The sequence below is a fragment of the Lagopus leucura genome, unplaced genomic scaffold, assembly GCF_019238085.1.
Source record: "Lagopus leucura isolate 7727_CA_CO unplaced genomic scaffold, USGS_WTPT01 Super-Scaffold_774, whole genome shotgun sequence".
NCBI classification, from domain to species: domain Eukaryota; kingdom Metazoa; phylum Chordata; class Aves; order Galliformes; family Phasianidae; genus Lagopus; species Lagopus leucura.
This window is the reverse complement of record NW_024962258.1, coordinates 1,029,934-1,057,423: the sequence shown is the minus strand read 5'-3', so window position 1 is coordinate 1,057,423 and position 27,490 is coordinate 1,029,934. Positions and strand designations below refer to the sequence as shown.

The window sequence follows — 27,490 nt, the reverse complement described above, 5'->3', positions numbered from 1 at the left end:
ACCTGGCCTTAAACACGTCCAAGGACGGGGCATCCACAACCTCCCTGGGCAGCCCGTTCCAGGGCCTAACCACTCTCCTTGTAAAGAACTTCCCCCTAACATCCAACCTAAATCTTCCCTCCTTCAACTTAAAACCATTTCCCCTAGTCCTGCTTTATCAGCCCTTTTGAAGAGTTTACTCCCCTCCTGGGTGTAGGTTCCCTTCAGGTATTGATAGGCTGCAATGAGGTCACCCTGCAGCCTTCTCTTCTCCAGGCTGAACAAGCCCAACTCCCTCAGCCTGTCCTCATAGGGGAGGTGCTCCAGCCCCCTGATCATCTTAGTCGCCCTCCTCTGGACCCTTTCCAAAATCTCAATGTCTTTCTTGTACTGAGGGATCCACACCTGGACACAGTATTCCAGATGGGGCCTCACAAGAGCCGAGTAGAGAGGGACAATCACCTCCCTGTCCCTGCTGGCCACCCCTCTCCTGATGGAGCCCAGGATCCCATTTGCCTTTCGAGCTGTCAGAGCGCACTGCTGGCTCATATTCAGTCTCTCATCCATCAGGACCCCCAGGTCCTTCTCTGCCGAGCTGCTCTCAAGGACCGCTCCTCCCAGCCTGTACAGGTGCCTGGGGTTCTTCCGGCCCAAATGCAAAACCTTGCACTTTGCCGTGTTGAACCTCATCAGGTTCACCCGAGCCCAGCCCTCCAGCCTGTCGAGGTCCCTCTGAATGGCATCCCTTCCTTCCACCGTATCAACCGCACCACTCAGCTTGGTGTCGTCAGCAAACTTGCTGAGGGTGCACTCAATTCCCTCATCGATGTCATTAATAAAGATGTTAAAGAGCACCGGTCCCGAGACAGACCCTTGGGCGACACCACTTGTTACCGGCCTCCACCTGGACATAGAGCCATTGACCACCACCCTCTGTCTGCGGCCTTTCAACCAATTGCTTATCCATCGGGATCAGCTTATGTTCAAGACTACAAAAAGTAGCAGTTTTCAAGGAGTGTATTACATTCTTTTCGGCATACAAAGTATTACGTTTGAAGGATCTCTTAAAAATTTCTGTCTAAATGTACTTGTCTGAAGCCTTTGACACGACCATGCATGACATCCTTACCAGTAAATCAGGAAAATAGGGATTGGAAGGCTGACTATTGGATAAATAATTGGTTGGATGGTCATAGCCAGAGGCTTGTTGTCAATGGCTCTATGTCAGGGGGAATGCCAGTGATGAGTGGTGCCCTCCAGCAGTCTGACTTGACACTTGTGCTCTTCAGCACTGTGATCTCACCATCTGTGTCATTGACAAAGTGCACGCTCAGCAGGATTGCTCATGCCATTAAACCAGATTATGAAATTTAAGGATGGAGAAAGTCCCCCTTCTGAAGTGGGCCCATGTTGAACAAGGCCAAGTACAGCATGCTGTGCTAGCATCAGAGCAGTCCCAGATATGTGTACAGGCTGGGAGTAGAACTTGAGAGTGGTGCTGGGGAGAAAGACTTAGGAGTCATGGTGGATGAAAAGCTGTACATGAACAGTCAGTGTATGCTCACAGCCCAAAAGGGCGGCTGTATCCTGGGCTGCGTAAAAGAGTGGCCAGCATGGTAAAGGAGGTGATTGTGCCTGTCTACTCTGCCTTGTAAGGCCCCATCTGGAGTTCTGCATCCTAGTTTGAGGCCTCCAAAACTTTTTATGTAGTCTGATAGTGATAGGATGGAGGAATAGTTTTACTAAAGAGAAGATTGAGATTAGTTGTCAAGGTGAAGGTTTTCACAGAGAGGGTGGTAAGGCATTAGAACAGGTTGCCCAGAGAGGCTGTAGATGCCTGGAAGTGTTGAAGGCCAAGGTGGCTGGGGCCCTGGGCAACTTGTTGTAGTGGTTGGTAACTCTGGGCGTGGAGGGTAGGTTAGAGCTAGACGATCTTTAGTGTCCCTTATGACACAAGCCATTCTGTGATTCTGTAATTCCTTATGCACAGACTTTTGTCCACACCTTGAAAAAAACTGGGGCTTTAAACATAGCTTTTCAGTCTTTATCAGAAATGTTATACGAATCACTGATATGGCACGATAATAAAGTTTGATTAGAATTAGATAGGATTGCAATAACAAAATACTTTCTTTACTGCAGTAATATCCTAATTTTAATGGATTCTCCTTTCATAAATTTGTAATTCAACTCTCTTATAATAATTATTTGTTTAATTGTGAGCTAACAAATTTCATGAAGTCCTCTAATTTTACATTTTCTTTTTCACTAGTGCATTCAGTTTGACTTCAATAGAAATAAGAATTCTGAATTTACAGTACTATTTTTGTGGTATGATGGAGAACTCTGAAACCTTACATAAATGTAAGCTTTCATTACTGCAAATACAGAATGCATTGAGACCAAGACTCTGTGTCTGTGCTCTTAGATAACTCTGTAGGATTAGAGCACTGCAGAATGAGTTGCTGTGGAGTAGCTTGTGATTGCTTGCACCAGTTTAAGCAGATCAGTGTATTAAAAAGGAGTGATATGTGGAGAGGAATCGGACAGAGCAGACCTCTATTGTCAATCAGTGAATGAAAAGTCAAATATTCTGTATTTTAAAATGGTCATGAGATTGGCTGTCACTTTTCCTGCAATGGTACCACAGCAGAAGTCTGCACAACATTTTTCTTTTCCTCACAGAAAGATAATTGGCACATTGCATTTATACATACTTTAGCACAGGTGACTCAAAGCAGAAGGTCTATACTGTGTAAAAGAACTCTTTTAAGAGTTCATGATTTCTTGAAGTTCCAAAACAGCTCTTTATTTAGAAACTCAAAAGGATGGCTGAGAAATGTATTGCTTTTTGATGATGGAAAATTCAGTAAGGATGATAGCTTGTTTCTACAAATCAGCTGAAGTTATACATATTATGGAGCAAGACTTGTAGATTTTATTTTTTACTAATGTGACCAGGTGATACAGGAAAGCATGAGATTGTTGGAAAAGGAGGTAGCATGGAACTTAACATAGTTTCTGATTGAATTTTTTAGGCTAATTTGTTAAAAAGGTACTATTTTTTCTGGAAGAAATGGCTTCATCCTGGTATTGGACATCATGCAGGTACTTTATAAAGAAAAATGTAATTTACCTACAACTAAGAAGAGTGCTGAATGTCTGTGCTTTTCTGTCATTACAGCCGTTAAAGTTGTTTCTTATGATAAATTGGAGCTTAGGTTGATGTTGTTAAAATGGAATAATTTAGGTATTGCTATCATGGATAGTTGTGTACACATCTGTAGTCTCTCAACCCAGTGAAAAAAATACATGAAATTCAAGAAGTTCATATGTAGCTGGGGTGGGGAGGAAGAAGTAAAAATGTGTTTGCTTGTCTTTGTGCATCTGTGAAAATATTTTAGCCTGTTTTAACAATTGAAGTGATGTTTTGCTTGTATGCATAAAACAACTGAGCTTTCACGTTTTCCTTTTTCAAATGATAAGCAATTTTTAAATGAGTAATTCCATTATCAGTTTTCTTTTCTTATGACTTAGCTGAGTACTGGTGTTCTTTTAGAGGGTATTTCTCATAAAGGGCAGGTAATTTCTACATGCATGTATTTGAGGCATGTATGACTTGGGGTACTTCAGTTTAGGAGCTAAGTTACTATGTTCAATAAGGATCAGTGTTATTAGTTTCCTGAATGCTTTTGAAATACAGTGGTTTTGACATAAATTCTCCTTTCCTTATGCTGTGCTTAAGGATTTCATGTTCTATCTCTTTCGTCATCCTTCTCAGCTTTTTCTGTCATGTTTCTTTATTTCCTCTACTTTTCTTGAAACGTGCTCAGTACCTTTCTAGTCATTCAGTGAATAAGAGAACATAACCTCTGCAAAATACTGCACACCCTTGCAAAAGAAGCAAAGAAATCTGTGATTTTTTTGTTTGGTTGTGTTTTATATTGTTTTCTGGAGTCATTTTCTTTACTGACCTTCAAGAAAGCAAGCTCGCAGAAAAGCTATGCAGTTATTTGAGGTCACTTCTGCAGTTTATGTGCTGCATAGTAGCTTTTAAAATCCTCAGGTTTTTTTGCTGGTTCATGGCTGTTCAGAATTTCATTTAGCAAAAAGGTTGAAATTTATAGTCTTGTTTAATGAAAAATATCAAGTCATATGAAATAGGTTTACCTTTGAGAAGGAAAGTTAAATCTGCACTATTTCTCTATCTTACAGCTCATATTAAGTTCAACAGCATGTTCTAAAATGGCTTAATACACTGCTGATGATAAAGCAAAACATTTGTGTAACATTTTACAGTTCATGAATCTTTATTCTGAAACAGTTCTAAAGATGTTGGTGTGCTTTTTCAAAATCCCTCCTCTAAAACTAGCTTGTTCTTAGAAAGGTCTTTTCACTTTTCACTTCGCTAGCTACCTGCTGAATTTCTGTATTAATCTGGAGAACTTGAAACACAGTTCACGAAATTGATATATCTACTGGGATAGGCAGCATAGAAAATAGTGCTGTTAAAGTGGAAATGAGAAATGATCTTGGTAGGCTCTACCCACATGTACTGTTACTAGGGTTTTTTTTTTTGTATCTGGGTTTTTCTTTTGTCTGGGTAAATAATGCTGCAACAGGTGATAAGTAAATAGCAGTGATGAAATAGAACTTCTCTAATTTATTCATCCTGTGTTGGAAATTGATCAGAATTGACTGTTTCCTCTTATAAATCTTACTTGAGAGTCTGCTATGTAAGAGTTTTTGCCTGATGGTTCTCTGAAACATAATACAAAAATAGATGGCTGTTTCTTTTTCTCCCCTTTTCACTCTCCTGCTACAATTTTCAAAAACAGGTGTTTAAACTGATATTCACAAGTTTATATGTAGCTCCCAAAGTGTCTATTTTTAAAACATTTTGAACCTAATTGCATTACTGCTGGTTGCTAATTAGAAAAAGTGCTATGTTAGACTTGTTCATGATTGAAATTGTTACCAAAATTGTAGAAAAATTATGCTGGAGAACTGTAACACTAAATATTTATTCTGGGTTACATTTTTCATTTTATTGAGAGCTGTTAAAATTTACTGTAGCTAACAAGTAAACCTTTCTGATATAATAATTCATGGTTTCCTTGATGTGGTTTCTGTTAATGATGGAAGATACATAGAAGGAAAATATTGCCTCAGACTTGGATATGGATCTGTCTTGGAAGAATTTAGGAAAATACTAATAGCATTTTAGTCTCATAACTTAGAAAAGAGAAAATAGTATTGTGTGTTGTACAAGGACTATCAACTGTTGATACTGTGGCCGTAGTAGCTTTGCACACCATTCCAGTACCTGTATCTTTCCTGAATAAAGGAATTTTATGTGATTGCTTACTTTTTACTCCAGGCATGAAACTTATCATCATAAGTGCAACCGAGAAACCAAATATCCTGGATAGACTCAAAGTCTGGAAAAAGTGCTTAGTAGGTGATATTCATAGAAACCTTAAGTACATGTGCATAGTAAGCCAATACCCAAATGTCTGGAGGGGTCAGCAGCATCAAGGCTGACATTGGAGTCCTGACAGCAACCTTCTCCTGACCAGGGCACAGGCCTGTACCTTATGTTGGTGCAGCTGAGTGCTGCCCAATTCGCCGCTGTCTCAGGGGTTGAGATCTCATGCAGTGGAGCTGCTTCAAAATGCGGCTTCATTTCTCAGCCCCGCTCTAGCCCCTCACAGTTCTGTCTCTGCCAGACTATGTCCCCTCATGTCTGGAACTGAACCCTGCATTGAGATGACTTTTGGGCTGGCCCTGGCCTTCCCTTGTCACTGGGAACCTGCCCAGCAGGTCTGTGGCTGTGCCAGACCCTGTGATGATGCCTGGCCTTCATCCTAACCTCTACCCACAGTCTAATTTACCAACTTGATAGTGCCCTTGCATCACAGCAAACTTGGATTATCTGAATTTGAGGGTGTCCTACCCTGGTGCCATGCTGGAGGCAGTTGAATGTGTGCTTGATGATGAGGCCACTGTCCTGTTCAGTCCCCAGGGCCTCCTGTCTCCCTGCTCCCTAGGGAAAAGCCAGACCTCACTGCAGTAGCGCTCAGACTGATTTGTAGCTAAAAGGTAGATGGTAATGCTGAACAAAAAGGATGTGACTTTGTGGCTTCCAAAGGTGAGAATGCTTTTCTCAGCCAGATTCTAGATGTGGGCTGGGGAACAAGGACCCCTTTTGCCTGCTTAGGGAACTTGCACTATCCAGAGTAGTTTCAGTGGGATTCTTGCTCGCTTTTCACTTTCTTAATAAATTTCCACCTTGAAGTGGTTCCTTTCTGTACTTTAGGTACTTTGTCATTTCCCTAGTACTCTTCCAAACAGTATCTCAGACACATTCTTTTGCTGGATAGCTCTTTGTATCCAATAAATGGTTATCTCCCACAAGGCAGTGAAGCTCTTTCTGAGCTAAGCTAAGTCACTTAATAAAGTATGGTATTCATATAATTTAGTTTCTGCTTCTTTCGTGTTTATCTTGAAATTTTACTGGTAGGTTTGGATGCCAGAGGACCTGTGAGGAAAAGAAAAATAATAATGTCTGTGTTTCTTAAATAACTCTTTTTGGAAGTAAGGTACATGGTGAAGATACCAATCGTATGTCGAAGCACTAATTTTTCTAACAGATTTGTCTGAATTGCTTTCAAATACTCCAGTCAAAAATTAGCAATAAAACAAAAAAAGCATAAACAAGCACTAGGTAAAGTGTGATTTAAAGTGTGATTTATGGTCGATTTGCAAGGTTACATCATAATAGGCTCCTTTTGCAGGTGTTGTGGTTTAACCCAGGAGGCAGTGCAGTAGCACAGAGCCCTTTGGTCACTCCACCCTCTGTGGAAGATGCAAGAGAATTAGGGGGAAAAAGAGTGATGACAATCTAATAGGCAAGGAAAGTAGGTAATGGGGGTTGGGATGAAAAAGGAAAAAATACACAAAGCAAGTGATGCGCAACGCAATTCCTCAGCATTGTGAACTGACCAATACCCAGACAGTCCCTAAGACAGCAGCCTCTTGCAGCCAGCTGGCCCCAGTTTTATAATTCTGTGTGATGTCATATGATATGGAATATCCCCTTTTGATCAGTTTAGGTCATCTGTCCTGGTTCTGGCCCTTCACAGCTCCTCATGCTTCCCATCCCCTTTGCTGTTAGGGCAGTATGAGAAGCTGAAAAATCCTTGGCTCTGTGCAGGTAGTGTTGTGCAAAAAAACTGAACTGACAGTGTGTTATCAACGTTTTTCTCATCCTAAATTCAGAATACAGCATCATACCAACTGCTTGGAAGAAAATTAACCCTATCCCAGCTGGAGCCAGGATAGCTAGAAATAGTAATGGCAGTAATAGTCTCGTGTGTTCTGACCTTCTCTCTCATTCAGAGTAGCTTATGGTTAAGTATGAAAACCTAGTTAATTTGTTCTCTTTGTTTTAGAAACAACTCTATTGAAATGAGATTTTTTTATGACTCACACTGGTAGTCTTTAGTAACTTTTCATCCATACCTGTATTAAAGTTTATCTTGTATTTCCTGCTTTGCTGCTATTTTATTTTATATCACCTGGTTTGTTGGGTTTTTTGTTTTGCACACGATTCATTTGTAGAGTAATTATTGGCAGCTGTCCAAAAATACAGGACAATACCATATTTAATTCAGCACAGTTTGAGCAGAATTAGTGAGATAATATACCTGCAGTAGAAGCAGTAGTCCTTGTGGCTGTCTGCTTTGCAGTTCTGTTTATAAGTTTAGAGATAATTATTTGAATCAATGACGCTATTTCAAAACAATTAATTGAATATTTATCTTACTTGCAAATTAGATTATTTTTAAAAATTTTCTAATGCCAGATTTATATGCTGGCATGATACAGATTACAATGTCTCTCTTAGTTTCTTTCTATCTGTCTGTGCTGATGAAACAGCCTTGGTGCAGGTTGGTAGAATGAGCAGGGGTTAAGTCACTTAGCAGGTGCTGAAAGATACTAGATAAAGTTTTAAGCTCTAACTTACGTTTTTAATGCTACAAAATGTTTTCTTCAACTTGACAAGTGCTGATACAGAGGGACCAGTTTCAGACTTGCATTCATAGATGAGCTTGATGATAAAAGTTGGGAGACTGCAGCACAAGAAGGACGTGGAGCTGTTGGAGTGGATCTGGAAGAGTAGCACATCTCCTATAAGGAAGAAAGGCTGAGTGAGCTGGGGTTGTTTGGGCTGGAGAAGAGAAAGCACTGGGAGACGTCATTATGGTCTCACAGTACTTGAAGGGAAACTATTAAACAGCAAGGAGACTGACTTTTTACATGATCTGATAGAGGCAGGATGGGGAGGAATGGCTTTCAACTGAAAGAGAGAAGATTTAGGTTAGATGTTACAAAGAAATCCTTTATCCGGATGCTGGTGAGGCACTGTCACAGCTGCCCAGAGCTGCAGATGCCCAGTCCCTAAAGATGTTCAAGGCCAGGTTGGATGGGGGCCCCAGGCAGCAGGCAGATCCATTAGGTGGCAACCCTGCTCATGGCAAGGGGGTAGGAACTAAATGATCTTGGAGGTTTGTTTCAACCCAAACCATTCTGTGATTCTATGAGTTTAGTACAGAACTGCTGTCTTTTCACTCAGAAGCTCAATATTAACATTCACAAGGTGAAAATTGTTTTAATGGGTTTAATATTTGTGTTTTAATATTTCCTACTATAAAAATTTCTCTCCATATTCTTTGGAGGTGTTTTTCTGTTCCTTTAAGTTTTCGATGAACCCAAGAGAGAGCAGAAACTGGGAGAGAGGAACATAACAGAAAAACTTAGCAGATGAGGGGAATTGACTTAGAAGTTCTGGGTTACAGGTTCTGTTCTGTTAATTGTTTTACAATACATATCTTTTGCTAATTTTTCCCGGATCGTGTGGATAGTATTACTGGTGTCAGAATCTATTACGTGTACACAGAAGTTAAAAAAGAAAATGAGTGATGATTGCAGTCAGAAGGAGTGTGATGTGCCAAGGGCTGTATTGTTTTGTTTAGCTGTCTGTTTTTCTGGTTGGTCCAGATGGTGCCTAATGAGTAGTGAAAGAACAGTTTTGAAGAGATATCAATTAGAATGAGAAGGGATTGTCGGAGTGTCTGCTGCAGCTATACCTGCTACCTTTTCAGTTAGGTAGCCACAGGAATGGCTTATGCAATTAGTCTCTATCTTAAGACAGAGTCTGTGTATCTACAGAAGTAACTAAAGACTCCTGATCACAGAAAACTCTAGTAAGTAGGAAACTAATTTACTTATCATTCATATGAATATTCATTTATTGTAGTAGTAGTGCCTTTGAAACAAGCAAGGCACTACTGTTTGCATATGCTGACAAATAATTTTTTTGAAGCAAGATACTCAGTGAAGATACTCAGTGTAATTAATAGCCCATGCTGATATAATAAAAAACAGAAGGTTTTCCTAAAAGAGAAATGTGGGTAGTGATTAATATGTTACTATAATAACAAATCTTTTGCCAGATCAGTTGATTGCAGCTCATGGTGCCTTTTTGTTTAATTATTTCTCTGAAGGATTATGCATTGGATTTTTACTTTATAAAGAAGTGTTTGTAATGCCATGTTGTCAGTTTTCCAAAAGTCATTCAGTGAAATATGGAACATTGAGAATTAAGAGGTTAAAAAGACATTAATATTTGACTTTATAACTTATTGGCTTTAGCATTATTTATTTCAAAGTTAAAAAGTTTTATGTTAACGCATCAAGTAGTCATTTATGTATTTATTTTCTTTAGAGCTTTATTTCCCAGTTGTTATCTTAAATTTGAGCTTTACTGGTGAAGGCAAATGCACTTTGATGGCCTTTTCTAGTTGTTCAAAATATAACAACTTCTGAATAAGGAATCCAATCAGCAAAAAATACCTGACAAATTTTACAGACTTTAGTGAACAAAGCATTTTTAATTTTTAACAAAATCAAGTCGAGAAGATGAAAGAAACATTCGTAAAACTGTTCATCTTCTTTTAAGATTATCTTAAGATTTATTCTACAGAAATGTTGTTCAGAAATCGCTGTACACAGATTGTGCAGTGTTCTGCACTTGTTACCTATGGTTCAGCCATAGGGGTTGTATATATGTTTTTTAATGGCTTTCTTTCTAGGAAATCAGTGCTTCCTATGTTGGGACGTATCTTACTGATTAATTTAATGGCAAATAAATATACACTCAGTGTTTCTTTTTAAACTTGAAAACATGTTAAAGATAGTCATGGCTGTGGCATTGCCTTCAGTTAGGATGCAGTCTTTGGCAGGAAATATAATGTGTGAAATATCTGGTTCTGTGCTGGTAACTAGCATGCTTGACCTATCATGTTAGTTACAGACATGTTGTATCTATAAAAAGAGAGTGAATTCCCTACATTAAGGTTTAATTACATACATTTCTCACAGGCTTAGCTAGATTATAAGAGACTTGATATCATCCATCCAACCCTCCACCATAGGAACTGTGTCAGCTCGAGTGGGTCCAGTTGAGTATTGAGTGTCCCTGCAGATGAAGACTCAGAATCTTTCTGGGCATCCGCTTATATGAGAAAAACACTTCCTCAAGTTCAGAATACATATCGTGTTTCCTCATTTGTGCCCATTGCCACCTATCCCATCACTGGGAGCCACTGAGGAGCCTGGCTCCCTCTTATTCCTTTCCTGCCATCAAGTATTTATTTGCGCACATGAGTAACCTCCTGTTTTGCACCAGGAGATTGGTCTGTTAAGATTCCACTAAGAAGTCAATCAGCAAAGCCAGCATGGTTGATTTGGTCTTCTGTGAGCTTTAATGAGTTTTTATTAACAAAAAATACATAGAATCTTACCATTAATATGATTGGTATTAATGGTGTTTGTGAGGTGATAAGCAGATTAGGTGCTAATAAAGAAATAAAGTTGTTAGTCATCAGCACTGCACAGATCCAATGGCTTGTGCTTATTATGTTGTCTTCTCAGGTAGTTGGCTGTTATGTATCAAACTATCGAAGAAGATTAAGACCTAAGACTTAAGATATGCCATATGTACCTTGTTAATAAGCAAAAAAATCAGTATATATTGGCACTGAGAAAATAAATGTTGATTTGGGTTTGTTTTTGTTTTTGACCCTGCAATAAGTTACTTCATATTCTAAAATATGAAGTTTTGGCTCAAGTCATTTTTAAAAACGGAGCACTAGATACTGTTTCCAGAGCTTGCATGAGAAAGTGCATGTGTTTTGTTTATTAGCACACATACTGTCTACTTAATTGATGCACTTAACAGGCTATACTGTGTATTTTAGCATTTCCTTGAAAAGCATGTTTTCTGAATGCTGTTTTTAACTTCCTGATGTGTTTTTGACTGAGCAGTCCAAACAAACGCTTCTTTAGGTACATTTTGACTTGCTGAAGTGTATGTAATAGAAAGTATGTATTTGATATTACTGAGCATTCTTCTTTCCTTTTCTTACCATAGGATAAGAAATGGGTTCTCAATCATGAGGATGTCACTCTGGGAGAATTACTGGGCAAAGTAAGTAATCAAGTGAGCTATCAACATGTAAATAAATACGTATTAGTCATTAAGCCTGTATATTTCCTATTGCTTTATCCTTTAAATTACTGTGATTTTTATACCAACTATTTTGCTTTAATACATGAGTTAGTATTATATAAGTATAAATGCTTATTGCATATAATAGTGAATCGCGTGATGTGTCTGCTGAAAATATTTAGCATACATGTTTTTCTCATTTGTAAGGATTTTAAGTTAATTACGTGTCTGCAAAGCATTATATTACAGTTTAAATTGTGCAGTCTTGCAAAAAAAAAATTTTTTTTAATTTAGTTTTTTTATTTTTAAAATTGCTTAAAAATATGAAAAGCATGTAAGTAAAAAGAAAAAATTGAAATAAGATGATAATGTAGGCAGTATTTGTTAAACCAAATATTCATTGTTACTGTATGATTTATTGTAATTTTAGGTAATCTCTCAGTAGTATGTAGATCACTCCAAAACTATTGCCTACGATGTCCTTGAAAACTACAACTGACACAAAGAGCATAATAACACCATTTGATGTAGCTGAGAATTTGCTCTAAAACAGTATTTTTCAGCGTAGTCATCATCATTAGCTATTCATTTTCACCAGCAATGAACAAGAACCTGCGTGTTGTGCTCATGACAATCTGCACCAGCTGAGCTGACCCTACTGCTGAAATGCACCACCCAATGCCTCACTGTGCTCCCATGCACTGTTTAGCTCCATAAATATTCAGCAGTCATAAATGAATGTCAGTAGGTGCCACTTTTTCCACGTGGAAGAATTCAGTGACACATCTTTGCTTCATAAGCACTTCTATGTCATGTGCCATTTTCTTGGACTGCCCATGGGATATTGGTGGGAATGTTCACCTTCTACTGCCATACCACCAATGTCAGTCTCTTACGTCATGGGCCAGCATAATAAATAGGAAACATTATTTTTGGAGCAACCCTTGACTGTGTATGAAGTCTCAAGTGAAACTGTTTATAGTACAAATTCTGCATATGAGCTGCAGTTCTTATGAACTGCTTCTACTGACATACAATATCTGACTTAAATTTTCATCACTTCTGCATCTATCAAGACAGTTGACATAGTCTGAACATTGATTTCTAAAAAAGTTTACATATGTATTGCATTTTTTTTTTACAAAATATTTTAATAAATTGATGAAGACAGAGCAGTCTTAAAACTGATTTTAGTAGGACATGGAGTTTTAAAATTTTAAAACAGATTAATAACTTTCTTGTAAACCATATGAATGTGTAATGTATTCATTTCTCAGATGATATAATCAAACTAGAAAATATAAGGGTGAGAAGATCATTAACTTCCAATATGAAAATATTAAATAAACTGCAGCTGTTGATCATTTAAGTGAGAAATCTGAGTCTACTGGAAACAATGGCTAGGAAAATCAGGGAACACTGATGCAGACTTAGCAAAGTGGCTGTCAAAAAGGGCATGAAGGATAATCCAATCAACTACAGGCCAGTCAGCCTCAACTCCATCCCTGGAAAGGTGATGGAACATTTTGTTCTGAATGCCAGCTCCAAGCACTCGGAAGAGAAGAAGATTATCAGGAGTAGTCGGTCAGATTCAACAAAGGGAAAATCGTGCTTCACCAACCTGGTAGCTTTCTGTAATGTCATCACAGGCTGAGTAGATGAAGGAGAGCAGTGAATACTGTCTACCTTGACTTCCTCAAGGCGTTTGACACCAGCTGCCACAACATCCTTGTTATGAAACTTAGCATGGGATACATGAGTGGACAGTGCGACTGAAAACTCGCTGACTGGCAGAGTTCAGAGGGCTGTCATCATTTGCGCAGAGTGTGGTTGGAGGTCTGTAACTAGCTGTGTTCCCCAGGAATAGGTGCTGGGTCTGGTCTTGTTCAACACTTTCATGAATGACCTGGATGAAGGGATAGAGTCCACAGCAAGTTTGCCAGCAATATAAAGCTGGGAGGAGTGGCTGGCACAGTGAAAGGCTGTACTGCCATTCAGCAAGATCTGGCCAGACTGGAGAGTTGGTCGGGAAGGAACCTGATGAGGTTTAACAAGAGCAAGGGTAGAGACTTTCGTCTGAGGAGGAATAACCACATACATCAGTACAGGTAAGGGGATGACCTCTTGGAGATGAGCTCTGCAGAGAAGGACCTGGGTGTCCTGGTGGACAACAGGCTGCCCATGAGCCAGCAGTGTGCTCTTGTGGCCAAGAAAGCCAGTGGTATCATGGGGTGCATTAAGAAGAGTATGGCCAGGCCATACTCTTTATTCTGCTCTAATAAGGCCACATTTAGACTACTGTGTCTAGTTCTGGGCTTCCCAGTTCAAAAAAGAGGGATCTCCTAGAAGGATTTCAGTAGAGGACCACAAAGGAGGCCTACAAAGATGATAAAGGGCCTGAAAAGTCTCCCATATGAGAAAAGACTGAGTAACCTTGGATCTGTTCAGCTTGGGGAAGAGAAAACCGAGAGGATCTGATAAATGTTTATGAGTACCTAAAGGAAGGTGGGAGGCAGATGGATGAGGCAGGGCTCTTCCGGTGGTTTGTAGTGAAGGGACAAGGAGTAGTGGCCTAAAATTTGTGTGTAAAAAGTTCCATACTAACATGTGGAAGAAAGCTTCACAGTAAGGGCAGTGGAGCAGTGGTTGCTGGTTGCCCAGAGAGGTTGTGGATCCTCCTATGGAGACACTGAAGACCTATCTGGATGTCTATTTGTGTGACCTGTTGTAGGATATCTACTTTGGACACAATGATCTCTTGAGGTCTCTTCCAACACATGTAATTCTATAATTCTGTGATGCTCTGAAAGTAGAAATTTTTTTTTCCCTTCAGCAGTGAATAGTCCATTTATTTGTACAGTATTAATTATATAATACACGCAAAATGAAATATACAAGTATGTAGTTTATGTAATACTATATTAAAAATTACATATAAAGTGATAAATATTTAAAATGAAGAATTAAAAGCATTTAAAATAGTTCAATAGTATTTCGTTTTCCATGTTAAATACTCTTATAAACAGTACACTAGAGGAAGAGCGTGTTAGGAGCCACATAGTGCCTTTCTAGATACCAGAGGTCCTCTAAAAGTACTGTTTCTGAAGCATTATAGATGGTGAGTAGGCATGCTTGCTTGCCAGCTGTTTCTTAGACATCTTAGGGTGTGTGAAATAATACTTGTCCTGTGTTTAGGCACGTGAATTTCTTCCCTTGGCATTACTACTGTGATAGTAGGTTCCATCTATCAGTTTCTTCTGATAGACTGGTGGAGTAACCAAAACACCTAAGAGAAAGGCACCAGACTGTGGCGGACTCCCTGCCTTGCCATCATTGAGCAGAGGGAGGGGACATAAGAGATGAGGAGTGGAAGCAGGTGCCAGTTTAGTGTTACTGGCAGACCTGGTTCATACCATTGTCAATTCCCCAGGTGCTCTGTGTAATAGCATCACAGAATCGTAGGGCTTGGAAGGGAGCTTCAGAGATCATTGAGTCCAATCCTTCTGCTAAAGCAGGTTTCCTACGCCAGGTCGTACAAGTAAGTGTCCAGGTGAGTCTTGAATATCTCCAGAGAAGGAGACTCCACAACTTCCCTGGGCAGGTTTGAGGCTCTGGAACTCCAGGCAGAGGTAAGTAAGGATGAGGTAGAAGGTCCATCCAGGAGGTTTTCTAGAGTGAGAAGTTTGACTCTGCACCTCAAGACTGCCTCCTCTGAGAAGGAAAGAAGGGTAATTGTTGTAGGCTACTTCCTTTGGAGAGGAACAGAATGCCCCATAATGTCAGCCAAGCCCGTCCAGTAGGGAAACGTGCTGCCTCCCTTAGACCCAGGTCAAGGTCGTTACTAGAAGTGTCCCTTGTCTAGTTTACCTGTCTGGTTGTTATTGCCTTTATCATCTACTGATAGTTCAGTCTGGCTGCAATGACATTGCTGAGAGAGCCCTGAGGGCTATCAAAAGGGGCTTAACAGCATTGAGGTGGTTAGTTGAGAGAGCAGGAGTTCAGGTAGCTTCTGTCACATCAGTGGCACCAAGGGATACTAAAGAGGTGCAGGAAAACCCATCTCATAAATACATGGCTGAGACTGGTGCAATTGCAGGAATTTTGGCTTTTTTTGACCATGGGGAGGTTTACTCAGTGCACGATCTGTTGACTGCAGATAGGTCTTACTTGTTGCAAGGGGGGATTGTAACTCAAGAGCTGACAAGACTCATTGAGAGGGTTTAAAGTAGATATGAAGGTGAAAGGGGCTGAAAGTGTCATAGAATCAGAATTGCTCAGATTGGAAGAGACGTTAAAGATCACCAAGTCCAACCGCAAGGTAACCAATCTACCCTGAAGAAGGCTCTCTAGAGATAAGCCTAGGGGAACATTGATGGGATTGGGCAGATGGCTCAGCTGAAGTGCATTTACATCAATGCATGAAGCATGGGCAACCAAAAGAAGGAGCTGGAAGCCATTGTGTATCAGGCAAACTTTGACTTAGTTGCCATTACTGAAATAGGGTAGATCACTTATGACTGGATGCTCACAGTGTTCTCCTGGAAAAGATGGCAGACCATGGCTTGGGCAGATACACACTTTGCTGGATAAAGAACTGGCTGGAAGGCTGGGCCCAGAGAGTGATGGTGAATGGCGTTAAATCTAGCTGGCAACCAGTCATTAGTGGTGTGTCCTGTTTAATATCTTTATTGATGACCTGGATGAGGGGATTGAGTGCACTTTCAGTAAGACTGCAGATGACACTAAGTTGGAAGGATGTGTTAACCTGCTTCAGGGTAGAAAGGTCCTTCAGAGGGATCTGTACAGGCTAGATAGCTGGGCTGAGGCTAGTGGGATGACGTTCAGCAAAACCAAGTGCTGCACACTGACCACAAGAACCCTAGGCAACCCTGCACGCTTGGGGCAGAAGTGACTGGAAGACTGTGTGGAAGGAATGGACCTGGAGGTGTTGGTCAGCACTTCACTAAACGTGAGCCAGCAGTGTGCCTAGGTGGCCAAGAAGGCCAATGGCATCCTGGCTTGTATCAGAAATAGATTGCCAGCAGGAACAGAGAAGTGATCATCTTTCTGTACTCAGCTCTGGTGAGGCCACACCTTGAATACTGTGTTCAGTTTTTGGCCTCTCACTACAGGAAAGCCATTGAGGCCCTTGAGTGCATTCACAGAAGGGCAACAAAGCTGGTGAGGGGTCAGAAGCACAAATCTTATGAGGAATGGCTGAGGAAGCTGGAATTGTTCAGTCTGGAGGAGGCTCAGAGAAGATCTTACTGCTCTGTACAGTCGCCTGAAGGGAGGTTGTGGTGAGGTCAACCTCTTCATGTAATTAGTGATAGGGCTAGAGGAAGTGGTATCAAGTTGTGACAGGGAAGATTCAGATGGAGTATCAGGAAAAATTTCTTCTCTGAAAGAATGGTCAGACACTTGAAGTTGCCTGGAGAGGTGGTGGGGTCACTGTCCCTGGAGGTCTTTATGAAATGTTTAGGTGTTGTGCTGAGGGACGCGACTTAGTGGGAAATACTGGTGGTAGCTTTACAGTTGGACTGGATGAGCTTGAATGCCTTTTCCGACCTTGGTGATTCTATTGTGCTCCTCATCTTTTTTTTTTTTTTTCTTTTTTTTTTTCTGTTTCTCTTATCTTGGCAATAGAGGCTTCATATATGTTGTGTAAAGAAATCTTTATCACTGAGAAAAGGAAGGAAAAACTTCCAGCATGTTTTTTCTGTTTGTTGAAGTCATTGGCAGCTCTGTGTACCAGAACATGGGGAAGAGATTCATGTGGAAATATATCAGACATATATTTAAAATGTTGTATTTACTCTTTGGGGAAAAAGAACGCTAGAAGTGTGAGATATTGAGATCTCTTTTTTCCTTTCCTCCCCGTTTTATGTGTTTTACTCGATAACAGATTTCTGTAATAACATAATTTCCTCTTAAATTTTTGTGCTAATTTCATTTTTTTTTTTTTTCAAGTTAAAAACACATCTGATGGAGATGTCTATCTCAGTTTTTTTTCCAACAAGCTGAAATAAAAATGTCTTACAGTGGGTTGTGTAGTTACACTGGACTGTAAATTGAAAACTATTGAAAAAATGCAGTAGTTTGAAAATGAAAGAGGTTAGGACTTAAGTTATTAAGAGTATTTAAAAGAAAGTTGTAATTATGCGATGTATTTTTCTCACAAGCCAAATTGAACTCATATGACATATTTATATAATAGATTTATTCTCTGTGTGGACTGATTGTGCTAGGAGCACAGACTTGAAGAAGATTTCATAAACACAATTTAAAGTTCTGTGGTGATTATTTAGCTGTTTGTATTTTATTTCTGGATATTTGTAAAGACTGGGTTATTTAGGATTTTTTTTTCTTATTTTAGGGTAATTTTGGTGAGGTATATAAGGGAACATTAAAGGATAAGACACCTGTTGCTGTAAAAACCTGTAAAGAAGATCTTCCTCAGGAATTGAAAATCAAATTTCTGTCAGAGGCCAGGTAGGTGCTCTAAGTTTGTTTTTTTTCCCCCAAGTTTTCTTACTGTGTAGGTTTACAAAATGGGACCTTTGCAAGAATTGAAAGAAGCAGTAGTCAGACTTCTTCCTTTTTATTCTCCCTCAGTACTTGCACTAAGTGTTGCCCTGATAACTGTACACACACGTTTTTAATGTGTATGAACAGCAAGCCCCTGTATTTGTTGAAGCCACCTTGGCAAGCTGTGCCTATAGTCCATAGTTTTGATATTGTAAATGCATCCATTTAGAATTTATTTGATATATGCCACAAGGATTACAGTAAGAAGCCTGGAAGATATTAATTTAAATGAGATTATGGTACAGATTTAGCAACTTCCTCTTTCAGTCCAACTGCTGTATCAGGCAGTAAGTGGCATTCATATCATAGCACGCTGTATTCTGAATACAGATAGGTTATGTGGCTATCTGCATAGTTTCCAGAACTTAAGCTCAGGATAGGAGGATCTATTGAGATAATCTCATAATTGTTTAAACTAAAATTGCCTGTTCTGGCTGTGAAGCCCCAAGGTAGTATAGTCAATGTATGTATGCTGTATTTGCTGAGCATTTTTAAACAGCTCATAACTTGGCAACCACAGAGATTTTTTCATTTGCTTAGCAGTCAGCCACTAATGGAACAGTGTTGTATAGAATATTATATGAAAAAAAAAAAAAAAACACCCTGAATCGGTTATTTTTCATTAAATCCGCATGTCCCAAGTTTCACTCTCATTTCTAGAAAAATTAGGAAAAAGATTAGGTGGTTTAAGTTATCAAATTGTAGAAGAAACATTTTTAAGTTAAAAGATCTCTATGGAATTCTTCCTAGACCTTCAGTTCACTTACAAATCATAGCACGCTGATTTAGGCTGTGTAAGTTCTTATTAAAGTATCATGTAAGAAGATGTAAATGTTTTTGCTTTAATTCCAGAGATGAAAATTGCGGTATTTTTATTCTGTTAAGACTTACTCTGTCAATTAATCTTGTGAATTAAAACTGAAATGAGTGTGCATTTGAAAAGTGAGCAGGAAAATGTAGAGGCATGCTGTGCATGCATTTTCAACAAAGCTGCTCTTCTGATACACCACTTAAATACTGTTTAATTACAAGGGTTCCTCAGAAACTACAAACCTGTCAGAATATTTTTCAGTTACACAGATAAAATGTTACATAGACAAATGTTAAAACTACAGTGAGAATGAACTACTAGTGCTGATCTTGATTTTTGAGTAGAAATACCCTCAACCAGAAGAATGATTTGTCTATGACATTGATCTTTTAATTGATAACAGTAATTGTACTGAAAATGCTATTAAAATAATATTAAGAGTGTAAGATATTTTTCTGTTTAATTGGTTTGTACAATAAAGTTTATTAATATAATAAACTTACTGTATGTTTTTCAGAATACTCAAACAGTATGACCATCCTAATATTGTAAAACTCATAGGAGTTTGCACACAAAGGCAACCTATTTATATTGTTATGGAACTTGTTCCAGGTAATTTTTTCCCTTTCTTTTTTGATAAAATACATTGTTTTCTATGTCTGTGTTTGTATTCGTATGATGAAGCTCCTGCAAATTCCTAGAGATTTTCTTCTATCACGTACCAGCTTAGGAGTAGAGTAAGCTCTTCAAAGCTGTTCCAGATTTTTCTGTAGACATTCAAGACAATAGAATTTATTACACAGGATCTCAGTCGTATCTTCATTTTTCTCCTGTTAAGATTTACATGTTATTTCCTGTAGCAGTAATTTTACGTAGTAGTGTTTCTATTTAATAAATCAGATTTGGGTAATTTTTATATAAGACATTTTTCTTTATAAAAATACATGCTTAGTTCATAGGTTGCTCTTCATTTATTTTTGGAATCTTGTGTTCATGTTGCTCACCAGTGGCTGAAGAGAATCTCAAATTATTGGGATGAGTAGCTGGCTTTTCAACAATTTTAATGCTCTGTTGATTTTCTTCTCTATAAATTTTGTCATTTTGGTGGCCTGTAGTACTATTTAGTACTGCAACACTGATCTATCACTGAATTTGACCTAAAAATTGTACTGGCATTCCATGCTGCGTCCAGGTCATCACACTTCCCCATATTCTTCTGAGAACTCAAACTTGTCTACCACACTTTGAGACTGACCAAACTGTCTGGAGAAGATAAGGATGCCAACTCTGTGGAATTTAGCAGATGAAGGACAAAACATTTAAATTAGTTCAGGAAAGTATTTCTGATTTTAGTTTCCTATTTTCTACCGTTAGGTTTGGTTGAGATCACCTAAAATAATGATTATTAGTGCTTAGATTTGATATTCAGTGCTTTGAATGGTGGTAGGTTTTTGTCTGTGTTTTGTCTTGAACATACTTTAATACTTTATTATAATTCTTTAATTAGGGAGTTTAACTCTGGAATTCTTTGTAATAACTTAAAAATGGCATGGAGTAGGTTAGAATTCTATTCTGTGTCTGTCTGAGAAGGGTTATAGTTCGTATCTGACTATTTTCTCCATGGGGAAAAAAACTAGCAACAGCTCCATTAGACATGGAACTTCCCCGTGTTAATTTTCTTGTGTTCTTTTTATTGTTTCCCCTTTTTGGGGAAACAAAATTTCCCATGTATTTACTGTGCTTTTCAAGCTGCTGTGATGTGATTGCTTTTCATTGCAGATTCGGATTGCAATTCAGTGATTCTGTTGTTTTTTCTTTTTTTCCCCCCTGCGCTGTCCCAAACCTGAAAAGAATTTATGACATCTGGATACGTAGTTGCATTTATGTAACTGCGCATCAGTGGAAACAGCAGAGAAGATGCAAATTTGTATTTAAGCATCTGTGCATCTTTTGTTTCATGCAGAAATAACTCAGATGATCTCCCTTCCCCTGGCAGACACCTTTGGAGCCAAGTCAATTGTCGGCCTTGTCGTGCATGCATTCCTGCAGGAGCCTTCATAGGTGGAAAGGGGAGGAATAGTTTGTTAGCCGACTGTGGTGATTTTTTTGAGAGTGTGTGGGTGTGATGTCAGTCTAGTCCTTCTTGCTTCTGAGACATGTAGTGGAAAGAGCAATCTTTTAAATTGACTGAGATAGAAGGCCTAGAAACAAGAAACTTTTTTTTTATTATTTCTTTAACCATACTTTTACAATGATACTACTGATGATTACCCAGTCTTAGATTTGATATTCTTAGAAGGTTTTACAAGTCAGATTGAAAACATAAGTGTAAGAGACTTAATTTTTTTTTTAAATGTAAGTTTTGTGTGATACTTCTAGTAATTTGATGGAATCCAGCAAACTGGTAAAAGATGGTTTCTTCAAAGGACTCAGGGGTCATAGCAAGTATTTTAAGAAATATGTGCTTTAAAATTCTAATAAAATATGCCCACTGACCTACACGAAATACAATCCTTTTTACATTTTAGAAAACCGTTATTGAGTGATACGCATTTTAATATAAGAAAAAAATAATAGAATATATTTTTAAAAAGCTGTGTTTTCATGTTTTCTGGATAAGCAGCTGGCATCACTGTACAAGTAAAGACGCATTACAAACAGAATCTGTGAAAACAAAAGATGATGTTCTGCCAGTAGTTTCGTATTCTTTTTGACAGACACAGCACAGATGAAAATCTCAGTAGTTTCTGATGGTTGGGGGGCAGCTTGGGTTGTAGTGACCACGAGATGGTGGAGTTCAAGATCCTGAGTGGAAGAAGTAAAGCAAAAAGTAGGATTGCTATCCTGGACTTTAGGAGAGCCAACTTCGATCTCTTTCGGGGCCTACTTGGAGCTGTCTCATGGGCTAGGGTGTTGGAAGGCAAGGGGGCCTGTGAGAGCTGGTCGGCATTTAAGCAGCTCTTCTTCCAAGCCCAGGATCGGTGTGTCCCTGTGAGGAAGAAATCGGGAAAGGGTGGCAGGAGACCTGTGTGGATGAGCAAGGAGCTCGTGCACAAACTCAAAGGAAAGAAGAAGGCCCATGAAATGTGGAAAAAGGGTCTGACTACTTGGGAAGAATACAGGAATGTTGTCAGGGTCTGCAGGGATGCGACAAGGAAGGCTAAAGCCCGCCTGAAATTAAATCTGGCAAAGGGGATAAAGGATAATAAAAAAGGTTTTTTCAAGTACATTAACAGTAAAAGGAAGACTAGGGAGAATGTGGCTCCCCTGCTAAGTGACAGGGGGTTTCTGGAAACGGGGGATGCTGAGAAGGCGGAGATACTGAATGCCTTCTTTGCTTCTGTCTTCAGTGAAAAAGCTCCCCCTCGGGAATCTGAGACCCTGGAGGTTAGTGAGAGGATCTGGGGAATGGAAGACCCCCCTTCTGTCAGGGAAGAGGTGGTCCGGGAGCGCCTAGGCAACATCAATGTTCATAAATCCATGGGACCCGATGGGATTCATCCACGGGTGCTGAAGGAGCTGGCAGAGGTGATTGCTGAACCGCTTTCTGTCATCTTTGAGAAGTCATGGAAGACGGGGAAGGTGCCTGAAGACTGGAAGATAGCCAACGTCACCCCGGTCTTCAAAAAAGGCAAGAAGGAAGACCCAGGCAATTATAGGCCAGTCAGCCTCACCTCTGTGTCCCTGGAAAGGTGATGGAACAGCTTGTACTGGATGTCATCTCCAGACAACTGGAAGAAGAGGAGGTTATCAGGAGTAGTCAGCACGGGTTCACAAGGGGGAGGTCGTGCTTGACCAACCTGGTAGCCTTCTATGATGTTGTCTCTGGCTGGGTGGATAGGGGGAGAGCAGTGGATGTAGTCTACCTTGATTTCAGCAAGGCATTTGATACTGTCCCCTGCGACATCCTTATAACAAAGCTGAGGAAGTGTGGGATAGATGAGTGGACAGTGAGGTGGGTTGAGAACTGGCTGACTGGCAGAGCACAGAGGGTCATTGTTGGTGGTGCAGAGTCCGGTTGGAGGCCTGTAACTAGCGGTGTTCCTCAGGGGTCTGTGCTGGGTCCGATCTTGTTCAACATCTTCATCAATGACCTTGATGAGGGGATAATGGCCACCCTCAGCAAGTTTGCCGATGATACGAAGTTGGGTGGATTGGCTGACACGCCTGAAGGCTGTGTTGCCATTCAGCAAGACCTGGATAGGCTGGAGAGCTGGGCAGAAAAAAAAACCGGATGAGGTTTCACAAAAGCAAGTGTAGAGTCTTGCATCTGGGGAGGAATAATTCCATGCACCAGTACAGGTTGGGGGATGACCTGCTGGAGGGGAGCTCTGCGGAAAGGGACCTGGGTGTCCTGGTGGATGACAGGTTGGCCATGAGCCAGCAGTGTGCCCTTGTGGCCAAAAAGGCCAATGGCTTACTGGGGTGCATTAAAAAGAGCGTGGCCAGCAGGTCGAGGGAGGTGATCCTCCCCCTCTACTCTGCCCTGGTAAGACCTCATCTGGAGTACTGCGTCCAGTTCTGGGCTCCCCAGTACAAAAAAGACAGGGATCTCTTGGAAAGAGTCCAGCGGAGGGCCACGAAGATGGTGAAGGCCTGGAGCATCTCTCCTATGAGGAAAGGCTGAGTGAACTGGGTCTGTTCAGCCTTGAGAAAAGAAGACTGAGAGGGGATCTGATCCAGGTTTATAAATATCTGAAGTGTAGTGGCCATAGTGGTGAGGATGGACTCTTTTCAGTGGTGAGTGGAGACAGGACAAGGGGAAATGGCCAGAAACTGGAGCATAGGAAGTTCCGCACCAATGTGCGCAAGAACTTCTTTACAGTGAGGTGACGGAGCACTGGAACAGGCTGCCCAGGGAGGTGGTGGAGTCTCCTTCTCTGGAGATGTTCAAGACCTGCCTGGATGCCTACCTGTGCGACCTGCTGTAGGGAACCTGCTTTGGCAGAGGGGTTGGACTCGATGATCTCTGGAGGTCCCTTCCAACCCCTACAATTCTGTGATTCTGTGATTCTGTTGCCTACTGACAAGAAACCCCTGGTCACTGTTCTAAGGAGCATTATTTTGCAGATATTTTCTATAAATTTGTTTCAGAATGTGTTTATTGTATAATTATGTTTATTATTGCTTTCTATATGCTGGTCTTATAATTGATTAAAAAAACAACTTTTATTTAAATTGAGTTACCTTTCCATTTTTAAGTATAAGCAGTTTATGTCTTTGTACATTAACAGAGGCCTACAGTAAAAAACCTTAATTTACAGGCCTAAGTTATGGTAAATAGCTGCTTTGAAAAAGCAGTTTAGCAAAACGTTTAGTTTTAAAAAGTTGATTTCTGGCTGCATAATGGATAAATCTGTAATAACCTTTAAAGCATACTTGTAAATAATAAATTTATACTTTTTGACTTAAATGACATAGCATTAATAATTGAAAAAACCTACTACCTAGATCCTTTCAAAGGCACGGTATTGAAGTTGCTGCTTGGCTTCTAGACTATCATGTAACAAAAGCAAATACACGTTTTACAGTAATGTGTTTTTTTCCATAATTTGTATTTTTTATTTTTATTTTTTAGTGAACAACTAAAAAATCATGTCCTAGTAGGACATGATATCTGTGTAGCATCATGTTAATAGACACCTTCTCATGGAAATTTTTTGTTCTCGTTTAGTAGTTGTGACTTTAGTTATCAGTTTGAAGATGTTAAAAGACTTCTGCAAAGAAGGAAAGTTTGAGCAAAATGTTCCCCATGCGTTTGTATGTCCATTATTTTTCATTACTGTGTTCCAGATGGAAGCTGGACTTCTATTTCTCTTTTCTTGTAAGCTTACCCTTCCTCACATTTTGTAATTTCATATTTGTGTCTTCTGCTCTTCTCATTCCTTTATGGCTCTGATTTTATAGTGGTGCTTGGGGAACGTACAGGTGCGTGCCCTGCAAATCCTCCAAGTCAGATGTGCAGGCTTCCAGACAGTCTCAGCGTTAGGCTCCTGGGTGTATGTTGTTCTGGGATCCAGAATCAGTGTAATTACTTGCAGAGTTCACTGCACATTATGGCACACCAGTTTAATTTGTTAAGTATTTGCTGACCATCTACACTGCACATACATAGTAAGTGATATGCATGTAGTGGAGGATTAAAAGCAGTTGGATATTCACGTAAGGAGCCTGTAAACTTGGTTTACAGCATAAAACTTTACCTGGAGACAAAAGTGTCACAAATCTGTCCCAACTGATTCTGACTCGTGTTGAGTCTACACAATAGAAAAAAAAACAACAGTGTCTTGATTGCTGTTTTTTTCTTCTAGCACTCCACTGTCCAAAAGCAGGTTTCAAATGCTGTTAGAATATAGGTATTTAGAACTCCATGCCAAAAAGTCATGTATTATTTTACAGTGTAGTAAAATAAGTCTTAATTGAAGTATCAGGCAATTAATTTTATGTTTTGCATTGAAAGAGAGGAAATGATTCAGATAAGCTCCAGAAAGAGTAGAGTGCAACTCTCAAGTTGCTATATGCTGCCCAATATTTTCATGCTTTTCATTTATGGAACATATTAGTACTATAGAGAAACTGTGATAATTACATAAATTGCTGTAAGTTATTTTGTTTGCATTGTTCTTACACTTCTTCTAACATTTTTTAATGCAGTATCAGATGAGCAGGTTTGTTAAGGTGTACTACTAAGAAGATGGAGGTTTTTCTACTACCTTCTGACCTAAAGTACAAATATTGAAACAATACGTAATTTAGTGTAGTAACTTTTCTGTGATTTTTCAAGATGTATTTTAAGTGTTCAGTTTATCCTAAGAAAAAGTTGAAGTTAAATGACAATTGTTAATGAATCAGGAGAAGAAGCTGTTGAGATGTGCCATGTGTCTCATGTTAGTAAAGAGCCTTGAACTTGACTACAGATTTAATCTAACTGGACAGTAATGTTATAAAGGTGGGATTCTGGTTTTACAATTGTTTGGGGAGTGTTGCTGCATATTTGAGATTCTAGTATTCTCTGCAAAAATATTGAAATGTAGGTAAGGCTTTCTCAGGAACAGTTTCCATTATGAGGAGCAGAGTATGATTTGTGTTATTTTTCTGTGATGCCACATCAATCTACAAAATTATATACCCGTATTTTCTGGGTTAATTATAGGAAGAGAAGTAATAATGAAGAGCTGCTTTGTTATTCATAAAAAGAAAAGAACAATTTGCCAGAGTCTCTTAAATGCCACACGGGCCATATGGAGTTTACATAGCAGCTTGTTGTTTTGCAAGTTTAGATAACGATCAGAGAAACTGCCTGGAATGCTGCTAGTACTGTGTGTAAACAGGCTAGAATCCATACTGACAGCCTGAGAAAAGAGATCTAGAATTTTGCTAGGATGCAGAAGTTACCTGGAAAATAATGAAGGGGTTGATAAACTTGCTTACTGTTGATTCCTTCTTTGCAAGTGAACCCTGCATCTTTTCATGGGAAAGACAGGAATGAGAGAAAGTAGGACACCTTTCTTTTATCCTTCTTAAGTAGTATTATCCTGATCCCAACTTCTCTCTCAACAGATCATGGGTCTTTTTATGGCACTTCTGTTTTGATAATAAATTATTTTAATTCACTTAAGTCACTGAAACACTCAGGGTCACTTAATTCTATGTTCTTTTGCTCTTAATTGTATAATTAAGATAATCTCCTATGCAATCAAAGAAAAACTTAGAAGAGCTTTTTCTTTCTCTTCCTAGATCTAGGAATTAAAAAAGAAAACCAAAATACTATGTGATTTATAAATGCATGGAGCACTCTCAAGTCACAGAATTCTTTCTTCTCCTACTTGATGTTCATTCCAATTGACTTAGGTTTTAAATTGCCCTAATGTATTTTACAGCTAGGAACTTTGCATATTTGTGAATTGTGTGTTACAAGATTGAGGGATTTTAAAGGTAGCTGTATAATATTGTAGTACAGATACCACTTCATACCAGTCTTTCAACAGTTTAAGCTTCAAAGCTTCCTTCTGAGTCTATACAGGCTTTCAAGGTAACCACCATTATCGCACCTCCACTGCCTCACCCTGGCAGGATTTTTCTGCAGGACTGCAGATGCAAGCATCATTGTAAGTTCCAGCTGTTGAATCATGACAATAGAAGGAAGCTTGCTTTGAGATTTTTCACAGTCTATTACTTTGAGCTTATGGACTGTTTAGTCACCAGCATACATCTTTCAATCTGTTTCTTGTTTCTACACAGTTGAACATTTTTATAATTAATAGTTAAAATTATATCCCAAAATATTTTAAAACTTTTTCTTTTCAAAAAAATTCCTAAAGAGGAATTCCAAAAAGGGCATTTCAAGAATGCAGCTTGTCTGTTGAGTGAAACTTTAACTTCCTCTAGCTTATGATACAGACTTTAATAACTAAATTTTCTCTCTGTATTATATCTTTACCTCATTCAGTTCTGAACAGTTGTCTAGGAGTTGTTTATCTTTGCTAAATTTGTTCTGTAGCCATCGTCTAATCTGTTTTATTAGTGATCTGCTCTGA

General features: G+C 39.3%; 1 protein-coding gene across 3 annotated transcripts in view; it reads left to right on the top strand.

Annotated features, from left to right (window-relative positions):
- FER (FER tyrosine kinase) overlaps positions 1–27,490 on the top strand; it is a 172,529-nt gene that overhangs the window by 93,478 nt on the left and 51,561 nt on the right. For 2 of the 3 annotated variants that reach the window (XM_042864894.1, XM_042864896.1), the window contains 3 exons: positions 11,477–11,533; positions 17,931–18,046; positions 19,471–19,565. In XM_042864894.1, the coding sequence (XP_042720828.1) occupies positions 11,477–11,533; positions 17,931–18,046; positions 19,471–19,565 (268 nt within the window). Of the gene's footprint in view, positions 1–11,476; positions 11,534–17,930; positions 18,047–19,470; positions 19,566–20,145; positions 20,228–27,490 lie in introns of those variants that run through there. The other variant, XM_042864897.1, reaches the window with a different exon arrangement.